We start from the raw sequence: 10,664 nt of genomic DNA, 5'->3' as shown, positions 1-10,664 counted from the left end.
TTTTTATGGGATTCAGGTCTCGAAATTGGGCTGGCCATGACAGGGTCCTGATCTGGTGATACTCCATCCACACCTTTACTGGCCTGGCTGTGTGGCATGGAGCATTGCCCTGCTGGAAAAAACACTTCTCAGAGTTGGGGAACATTGTCAGAGCAAAAGGAAGCAAGTTTTTCTTCCGGGACAACGTTGTACTTTGCCTGGCTGAGGTTTGTAAAAGACCATAAGGATTGAACCAAAGCGGACTGGAGGGTCTCCTAGTTCGTCTTCTCTGATGAGTCCAATTTTCAGCTTTGCCCAACACATGGTCGTCTGATGGTTAGACGGAGACCTGGAGAGGCCTACAAGCCACAGAGTCTTGCACCTACTGTGAAATTGGACTCATCAGAGAAGACGAACTAGGAGACCCTCCAGTCCGCTTTGGTTCAATCCTTATGGTCTTTTACAAACCTCAGCCAGGCAAAGTACAACGTTGTCCCGGAAGAAAAACTTGCTTCCTTTTGCTCTGACAATGTTCCCCAACTCTGAGAAGTGTTTTTTCCAGCAGGGCAATGCTCCATGCCACACAGCCAGGCCAGTAAAGGTGTGGATGGAGTATCACCAGATCAGGACCCTGTCATGGCCAGCCCAATTTCGAGACCTGAATCCCATAAAAAAACCTCTGAAATGTGATCAAGAGGAAGATGGATGGTCACAAGCCATGAAAAGAAGCCGAGCTGCTTGAATTCTTGCGCCAGGAGTAGCATAAAGTCACCCAACGGCAATGTGAAAGACTGGTGGAGAGCATGCCAAGACACATGAAAGTTGTGATTTTAAATCAAGGTTATTCCACCAAATATTGATTTCTGAACTCTTCCTAAGTTAAGGCATTAGTATTGTGTAGTTTAAAAATGAATATGAGCTTGTTTTCTTTGCATTATTCGAGATCTGAAGACACTGCATCTTTTTTGCTATTTTGACCAATTGTCATTTTTCTGCAAATAAATGATCTAAATGACAATATTTTTATTTGAAATTTGGTAGGAATGTTGCCAGTAGGTTATAGAATAAAACAAAAATGTATATTTTACTTTAACACATACCAATACATAGTAAAACCAGAGAAACTGATAATTTTGAAGTGGTCTCTTAATTTTTTCCGCGGCTGTATTATACCGTGTGTGATAATGAGGAGGTAAGAGTGGGTTGGGATTCCTCCTTGCACGGGAACCAGTGCTGTTGTGCTGATGGAAACTGGCAGCATCATCATTTGGGAATGACTGGTGATGATTGCATGTAGAATATGCCCATAAGGAGCTGTTGTGTGTGCGTGTGTGTGTGTGTGTGTGTGTGTGTGTGTGTGTGTGTGTGAGTGTATGTGTGTATATATGTGTATGTAGTGTGTGTGTATGTAGTGTGTGTGTGTGTTTGTGTGTGTGTGTGTGTGTTTGTTACTTTCTAGTTGTTGCTGTTGAGGCCTGAGTATGAATAAGGACCCAAAAGCAGACACGACTAAACCGGAGCTGTAAAATATGAAGGTCTTTAATGAATCCTTGAGTATAGACAATTAACCAGAACACTTAAGCCAAATACAGATCAGATCATAAATCCGCAGACAGGCGAACCCAGAGAGAAACACAGGCAATCAAAAAACAACAGTATGCATAAAAAAGTAACCAGAGAGAGAAGTCCAAGTAGAGAACAAGAAAAAGCACCAGAGTGTGAACATACAGTATGGGCAGACTGGAAGACCATGGCACAGTTACCCAGCGACAGGAGAATCTCAGGGCTTTGTTTAAATACAGCGCTTGGAGAGGAGAGTGGCCACAGCTGTGCCAGTGCCAGTGCCAGTGCCAGTGCCAGTGCCAGGATCAGTGCCAGTCTCAGTGCCAGGATCAGTGCCAGTCTCAGCTTTGTCTCTAGTCAGATGAGGACAGTGGCGCGGGAAGGGGGGTGCTGAGGGTGCTGCAGCACCCCCTAGCTCCAGGCAGGGAAAAATAAATAAAGCTCTTACTAATTTGTATGTATTAAATATATATTAAAACGGTTTATCTCATATTTTTGCTTTGGGGAAGAAAATGAATGTTAAGCAAATTAGTTTGCTAGTTTTTAGTTATCACAGGTATGCATGGAGATATTGCTATATGAGGTTCACGTGTGTGTGCTGAAGTTGGCACTGTAACGGATGAAGAAAAACGTAAACGAACTTGGAGTATTTTGGCAAATATTCGACGAGTTAGAAGATGGAGAAGCTGCAGCACCTTCTTCTACTTTCCACTCACGCATAACTGATGCAATGAATAGCAATATGCAGAAACATATTTTGGAGTTGTTATCGAGGAGCATTAAGATAAGTTAAATTAGCGATAAGGATAAGGATAAAGGAGCAAATTACTGTAACATAGACCAAACTTTCGATTTCTTTATTGTGGATTCACAGGAGTTGTGAATGTTAATGACGTTTATAGTTCATGCCGAGATCTGGAACATGCCACATAATCGATCGTGTTATGTTTTGTTGTTGCATTTTTTGGATTTCTCGTTGGAGATAGGCAATAATTGTAAGGCAATACCCAGCCAATTTCAACTTCAGCCTCTAGGCTTAATTTAGGCTATGTACTGTATGTGGATATCATAGATGATGGAGAGGACATTTGCATTAATTGAACTCTGGCAGTGAATGTGTAGCCTACTGGCTACGGAAAAATGAAATAAAGTTTGCATATATTAGAAATAGTTCAGGCTTGCTTCTGGTGTATTTTAAAAGTTTTTTAAACGTCAGTTAGTGGTCACAATCAGCGCTATAGCCCCTAAATACTTTTACTAAATACTTCTACTAAAATCATATTGTTGTGACGTCACATGTTTTAGTAGAGCCCACAGCACCCCCGGCATGAAGAGGTTCCAGCGTGCCTGGACGAGGAAGAGCGTGGCCTGGAGTAGAGCGGGGAGCATGGGACACATACAGGGCATGATATCAGCAGATAAAAAAACTAATGATGAAAATGATGTGAGGGACATGGAATCATGGACCTTCTTGAGTGTTTTCCACCGTCATTGTGTCATTATGATGACCTTATTACTCTTCTCAGCTGGTGAAACCTGGCCAGCAGCAGCTCACGGAAACAGTCAGTCATCAGAAAGTAGAAGACAGGGTTAATGACACTGTGAGCGTATGCCATTGGCCTCGTAACAATGTACACCGCTTCAATTTGGACGAGGGCGCATTTTGAAAGTCCCCCCACCAGCTGCGACACGACCCGCACATTCCTCATGACGTGGTAGGGCAGGTAGAACAGAAGGAACGTGTACGCCGCTATCTTCACGATCCGCAGGGGCTTCCTGAACGATGTCGCCCGCTGGTTAAACGCCTCCTCCTGAGTCTTCAGCATCGAGGTGATCTTGCGGGTGCACAGGAAGAGGGCAACCATGGGAAGGATGTACCCCAAGAGCGTCAGCCCCAAGCTGAAGCCCAGGAAGCCCCAGGTCTTGGAGAGGCTGGCGAAATCCGTACATGTGGTGCCCTGGGTGTCGACCAGGTATCTGATGTTATAATAGAGCAAGGGACTCATAATGGCAAAGACATAGACCCAGGCGACGAGGCAGACAAAGATGGCTCCTCGAGGCGAGAGCAAGGCATGAGTGCGCATAGGGTGGCGGAGCAGCAGGTAGCGGTCCAGGCTGACCAGCGCCATGAAGAGGACACTGCAGTACATGTTGACGAAGAGGAGGAAGCGGTTGAGCACACAGAACACGCTGGAATCCTCCACTGCGTTGTTGGCGTACAGGTAAGAGAGGCGGGGGAGCGCGCACACGCAGATGATGTCAGACATAGCCAGGTTGTACAGGTAGACATTGGTGCTCCGCCATTCCTTTAAGCACAGCGGGTAACCCAGGACGACCACCAGGTTGCCCAGGAAACCTAGGGTGAACTCCAGGGCGTAGGCAGGGCAGAGGTAGTACTCCTTGAGGATGACCAGCAGTTCTGTGCAGTTGGCCTAGAGGGCAAAAACACAATGGTCAGGTGTTGGACAGCAACAGCAAACAAAAGGAAATTGACTTTCAGGTTGGGTGAATTCAGACATCAAAATGTAGACAGGTGCTTGTGTGTAGACAGATGTAGACAGATGACGTATCATCCAGGTGAGGTTTGAGGTGAGATTTGACCTCTATTTCCATGTGGATTTTGACAACAGGAAACAGCTAAGCATAAATCAAAAAAGTCAGAATTTGGATACTAGAGTGAGAAAGAGAGAGAGAGAGAGAGAGAGAGAGAGAGAGAGAGAGAGAGAGAGAGAGAGAGAGAGAAAGTTTTTCTAGTAAAACTAGTCCACTGACCAAGAGCTAATAAAACACGAATTCCTGCGTGCTGTAAGTAGTTGAATAGAAGTTTACATTTAAAGTATCATGTCTTTTAGCTACTATTGACATAAAAGGACACAACCAAAGCAATCTGCCATAGTGTAAATCCTTCCCCCAAAGCTCAGCCCATGATATTTATTTATTATGAAGCATTAAGTTCATTCCTAAACATACACACTTGCAGTCACATTAGAAAGATGCAAGCAATCAATGAGATTTCACCCTAGACATATCAATGAAGAAATTATTTCTCACCATTGTACTATGGATGTATGTCGTGAAGTTCTTTTGAAGGTAAACCACTGTCCTGTGCAAGACTGATGCTGGAAGAGGTGGCACTGTCCTTATCTTGCTTTGTGGTACTCCCCCACCATGAAGCCTTTGATTTGCATATAAACCAGGAAACACAATAAGGAAATTATTGAATTTGATGTACATCAACCCATAGCTAAGGCAAAGATAGATCTTAGAAAATAGAAGTTAGTACTCCAGTGACAACACACAAATACACAGTCAGTGTAGTTGTCCGTAATTCATGAGTACGTACTGTATGTATATGATATTTTAATGTTATAGGTAGAGAAATAAAGGACCATACTTTATTGTATTAAATTGTAGGATTGAAAAAAAATACTCCTTCTCTATGACTTGAAATTTTATATGAAGTGTTATTACTTCAATTAGTTTTATCACATTTTCTAAAATAATTGTTTCACTATTTTGCACTTCCAAATGCAGGGAACGTTATTCTTGCGATCGCACCCACACCCTTCATGGAAATGGAAGAATCAAAATTGTTGATAGTTATACGTACAATACTGGCTATCTTTCACGGTACGTAGAGGATGACAACAAGATTAAGCATATATTATTTTCATTCATGTTTTTTTTTTGGTTATTCATTTCAATTCATATTATTATTTTCTGGTTGGTTCAACTAACTTGAAAGACATTTCTAGTTATAGGGTCAAATTAAGCTCCACTCTATACCAACGTTTAAAATCTATAAAATCCTGTTTATTATCTTTGCACTGCAGTCCTGCGTCAGATTTTTACAGATATGCTATTGATAACTTACTTAGAGACCTATGCAAAACTAGGAGACATCTGGTGACAGTGTCAATCGCTGGCAAGTTTATCAGTGGCATGTTCCGGAAAATGTCCAAAGAAGTTTGTAGATAGAAGTTGAGAAAGTCCCCCCAAGATGTCACCCACAAGACAACTCTGCTCTCAACCTGGTCTAATGGTGTGTAACTCCCAACCTGGTCTAATGTGTATAGCTCTCAACCTGGTCTAATGCTGTGTAACTCCCAACCTGGTCTGATGCTGTATGGTCGGTCTTAGTTTTAGCCTTGGCATCATGTGATCCACCTGACCACATCTGGGTCCCAACAGCCCTTTTTAAAGTGTGAGTGAGCGAATGAGGGAAATGGCTGAACCTCTTTCAAACTCAAACACAATCTTTTTTTTTTCTCAACCTCCGTCTCCAAATGTGACCTCAAGTGACCCACTCTTTCAAATGCTGGACACTTAAATTTGAATAACGAATAGCGAGCACCTTTGGAATATCTAACGGAGATAGCATCCAAGCAGTCAAACCAAAGCCACACTTATCAGACACCACCTGACTTGACTAAAGGCCGAAAGCACGTTTGTATTTCACTCTTCTTCAACAACAACATGGTGCATGCTGGATATAATTAAAGGAACAGTGGACAGTGTTATTGACATCATTTGAAGATGTTGGTGCATGAGTATGTGCCTCTATGTGGTTGTGTGTTAAACAATAGTTTATTGTGTTGTAAAAATAAAATGAGCAAACACACAAGAGATATACATGTAGATGAGGGGATGTTTCAGTAATAAAAGCTGGACAACTGTGGGTCTCAGACAGGAGCAGTCACATTAGTCCTAAACTAAACAGCTTTAACCATGGCGTCCTTTGGTCTGGCTGATGGCCACAGTACCACATTTCCTGACAAGAGAAGACTCTCAAGTCTATTTATGTGCTGATGCCACCAGTTTCCGTGGAAAGAGTGTCAACTGGAGCTATAAGAATTATCTTTTACATGAAGGAAGTTATAGCAGTGACAGTGATGCAATGTTGTCTTGTGGGTGACACACACAGGGTTTGTTTTTTGTAGACAAGGCATTATGGTGTGGTGTGGTTTCATAATAAATGAATTTGTTTGGTAGCACAGAATGTTCTCTGAAATAAGGGCTGTAACCCTTGCCACCCTTTACTGGTTGGTTTTGCTGAAGTCCTGGATGTGAAGTCCATGGGCACTATCTGTGTTACTTCCTCTGTAAGAACATGCAGGCTATTTCCAAGATTGTCCAGAAGATGGAACCAAAGGCATGTTTCATTATGCATGTTTCTTCTAACACACGCACACATATTATAACGTGTGTGATAACCAGGAGGTAAGAGTGGGTGGGGATTCCTCCTTGCAGGGGAACCAGTGCTGTTGTGCTGATGGAAACTGGCAGCATCATCATTTGGAAAAAAACTGGTAATGATTGCTGGTAGATTATACCCATAAGGAGCTGTCGTGTGTGTCTCTGTGTGTGTGTGTGTGTGTGTGTCCTGTGTTTGTGTGTGTCATGTGTGTGTGTGTGTGTGTGTGTGTGTGTGTGTGTGTCCTGTGTTTGTGTTTGTGTGTGAGAGAGGCTTATCAGTCGGGAGGTTGCTCCTTCATCCTCCTCCTCCTCTTTTACAGTGGTGATTTTCCCTGTTTGATTGTAGTTTGCTGATTACAGAGCAGATCTGCCCACACACATACACACAGACACACAGACACACAGACACACACACACACACACACACACACACACTCACACACACACACACACACACACACACACACACACACACACACACACACACACACACACACACACACACACACACACACACACACACACACACACACACACACACACACACACACACACACACAGAACTCATGAACACATACACTACTCTGGTCCCTCAGTTTGATGGATTGGTCAGGTGATTGGCAGGAGAATTGCAAGGATATGCACACCAGCAGAGACAATAATTCACACGACGCAGTTAACAGACACAGACCTTTCACACACGCACACACACACACACACACACACACACACACACACACACACACACACACACACACACACAGTGCTTATTAATTAATTCACTGCCATTTGCAGTGTTCGTGTAGTGCTTTTATTTATTTTAGGCCTCGTCACGATGTCGTCACGATGCCTTGTGGAATCATGACTATAAATATGAAACGTAATTGTGAATGATACAAATATTCTATTAAAAATATATATTATTATTATTATTATTTAAATTCGGTGATAGCCTGTAGAATTGATGTGAACGCAATCACCAACGATTTCTTGCAAATTCAGCTGTTAAACCATGGGCACACTCCAATCTGGCCTATCTACGACTGCTTTTTTTAGTTCTTAAATTCTTGTTCTTAGCTAAGAACGAATCCCAGATAAGAAAGCTTTAATGAGTGTCAGAATTGTCCCTCATTTGTAAGTTTTCTCAATGTGGTCCATTGTGCACAAGGCATACATCAAGGTGCTCAGGATAGGTGAGACTAGGCAGACAACATTTACTGTCTTCTGAGCCGCAATATTAAACCATGCGACTAGTTGACTAGCGCCCCCCTTCATACCAAGTGGCTAATTGACTAGCGCCCCCCTTCAAACCAAGTGGCTAGTTGACTAGTGCCTCCCTTCACACCAAGTGGGAAGTTGACTTGCGCCTCCATTCCCACCGAGTGGCTAGTTGACTAGGGACCCCCTTCACACCAAGTGGCTAGTTGCCTAGCTACCCCCTTCAAAACCTTCAACCAACTTCAACTAATGAGAGCCATAAGGTATGAAAGTTGCTGACACCTGCTGCCAGTGCCCATGTTTAGTAATGAGAAGAGGGAAAGACATTTAATTCATGCTATTCATCCGAAGTAAGAGGTTTTTCATCATGAATCTCTTAAGGTTATGCAATATTTCTATTCAATTGTGTTGAGGGTGAACTGAAACATCAGTAAAGCAGTATCAGTAAAACATATTTGAATAAACTGTAAATTACTATGTTGATGTGAGGGTCTTGGAATCATGGGTCATTATGATGACCTTATTACTCTTCTCAGCTGGTGAAACCTGGCCAGGAGCAACTCACGAAAACGCTCGGTCATCATAAAGTAGAAGACAGGGTTAATGACACTGTGAGCGTATGCCATTGGCCTCGTAACAATGTACACCGCTTCAATTTGCTCAATGGCGATGCCTGACAGTCCCCCCACCAACTGGGACAGGATCCGCACGTTCCTCATGACATGGTAGGGCAGGTAGAACAGCAGAAACATGTATGCCGCTATCTTCACGATCCGCAGGGGCTTCCTGAACGACGTTGCCCGCTGATTAAACGCCTCCTCCTGCTTCTTCAACATCGAGGTGATCTTGCGGGTGCACAGGAAGAGGGCTACCAGGGGCAGGATGTACCCCACAAGTGTCAGCCCCAAGCTGTAGACCAGTAGGCCCCAAGACTGGGAAAGGCTGGCGAAGTCATGGCACATGGTGCCATTGGTGCGGGCGTTGTCCGTGAGGGCGTAGTAGATCAGCGGGGCCATCTCAATGTTGACTAAGACCCAGGTGAGGACGGAGGCGAGGACGGCCACCCGTGGAGTCAGGAGGACGTGGTTGCGGGACGGGTAGCGGAGCAGCAGGTAGCGGTCCAGGCTGACCAGCACCATGAAGAGGACGCTGGAGTACATGTTGACGAAGAGGACGTAGCGGTTGAGAACACAGTTGACCGGCGACGTCTCCTCCATGTGGTTAGCGTACAGGTAGGAGAGGCGTGGCAGAGCAGATACACAGAGGATGTCGGACACGGCCAGGTTGTACAGGTAGACATTGGTGCTTTGCCATTCCTGCAGGCACAGCGGGTAACCAAGGATGACCACCAAGCTGCCCAGGAAACCCAAGGTGAACTCCAGGGCGTACACAGGGCAGAGGTAGTACTCCTTAAGGATGGCAATCAGTTCAGTGCAGTTATCAGACTATAAGGCAAAAACACAAAGGTCAGGTTTGGCCATCAAACAACAGGACATTTTTTTCAAGTTAGTTGAATTTAGATATATTAAAATATAGACCTTACCAAGATTAATTTGCTTGTTAGACACATTTACAATGTTTAGACGTACGGTTTAGCCCTTCTGGTGGAGGTATATATATCAGAAACAGTCTATGCCTCAAGCTTTCATCAAATTACAAAATGCCTACTTCTACAGAGAGAGATATTAATTCTAGTAAAACAAATTCAACATTCAATCCTGGTTGCGCTAATAAATTGTAATAGAGAAGGAAGTTAAAATTGTTATGTGTACTAGGTCTCGTGGCATTTCAATTGGTCTTAGCGTCTATTGAGATAATTGGACACTCTATACACTGAGATACCAAATATGCCCAATATTGTATTTCAGAATTGTAAAAATGATTCCAATTGTATCATTTGAAATAAATTGTGAATTGGAATTATTTCAAGAAATTCATCAACTTTCTATCACAATGCATTGTTACCCCAAAGCATTTATAAAATTTTGAAAGTTACAGGTTGTTTATCTGTGATGTGGTGAAGTTCTGTTTATCCCATGATATCTGTTTTGTAAAAAATATGCACATATATTTCTATTTATTATACATTATTATATATTTCTATATATACGTACATTATACAAACAGTATGTACATGTATTTATATAAGTGATTTTAGTCCTCTTATTCATTAATCATGAATCATCGGTAAGATTGAAGCAATCAGTGCATTTTTAAACTAGACATATCACCAAAAAGATGTTGTTCTTACCATGGCTCTCTGGATGTATATTGTAAGGCTATGTGGAAGACAAACACTGTCCGGTGTAAGACTAATAATGGAACAGTTGGGTGACACTATGCATACCTTCATTCATGGTAATCCCCCATCAGTAGGGGGGTTTGCATATGCAAACCAGGAAATACTATTTACAATGATATGATGTACAATGAATAATTCCCGATAGCTGTGTACACAGGCATTGACATGTCACTACACTCAAATACATAGTCAATGAGTTTATCAGTAAGTCATGAAAATAAGAGTATGAAAAGTGTTATAAAGAGCTAAGGCAATTCAAATCAGTAATATAAATACATACAGTACATATACTATGTGGCGATAGAAACCAAATATGCACAATATTGTATTTCAGTATTGTAAAAATGTTTCCAACTGTAGCATTTGAAGAGTAAGATGAATTGGAATTATTTCAATCAAATTATTT

The 10,664-nt window shown here is 42.5% G+C and overlaps 2 protein-coding genes across 2 annotated transcripts; both read right to left on the bottom strand.

Moving 5' to 3' along the window:
* Positions 1–1,771: 1,771 nt before the first annotated feature.
* On the bottom strand, positions 1,772–5,719 carry LOC308370306 (succinate receptor 1-like; the record flags this gene model as incomplete). The annotated part of the gene is made up of 4 exons (XM_080844964.1): positions 1,772–1,895; positions 2,858–2,910; positions 3,060–3,974; positions 5,654–5,719. 4 exons carry the CDS (start codon positions 5,717–5,719, stop codon positions 1,772–1,774), a joined length of 1,158 nt encoding a protein of 385 aa, XP_080701090.1.
* A 2,746-nt stretch (positions 5,720–8,465) lies between these two features.
* On the bottom strand, positions 8,466–9,743 carry LOC308370305 (succinate receptor 1-like; the record flags this gene model as incomplete). The annotated part of the gene is made up of 2 exons (XM_080844963.1): positions 8,466–9,401; positions 9,729–9,743. 2 exons carry the CDS (start codon positions 9,741–9,743, stop codon positions 8,466–8,468), a joined length of 951 nt encoding a protein of 316 aa, XP_080701089.1.
* Between the last annotated feature and the right edge of the window lie 921 nt (positions 9,744–10,664).

The sequence above is a fragment of the Sprattus sprattus genome, assembly GCF_963457725.1.
Source record: "Sprattus sprattus genome assembly, chromosome: 9".
NCBI classification, from domain to species: Eukaryota; Metazoa; Chordata; class Actinopteri; order Clupeiformes; family Clupeidae; genus Sprattus; species Sprattus sprattus.
Note: the sequence above shows the minus strand (reverse complement) of the source record. Positions and strands in the feature narration are given on the sequence as shown.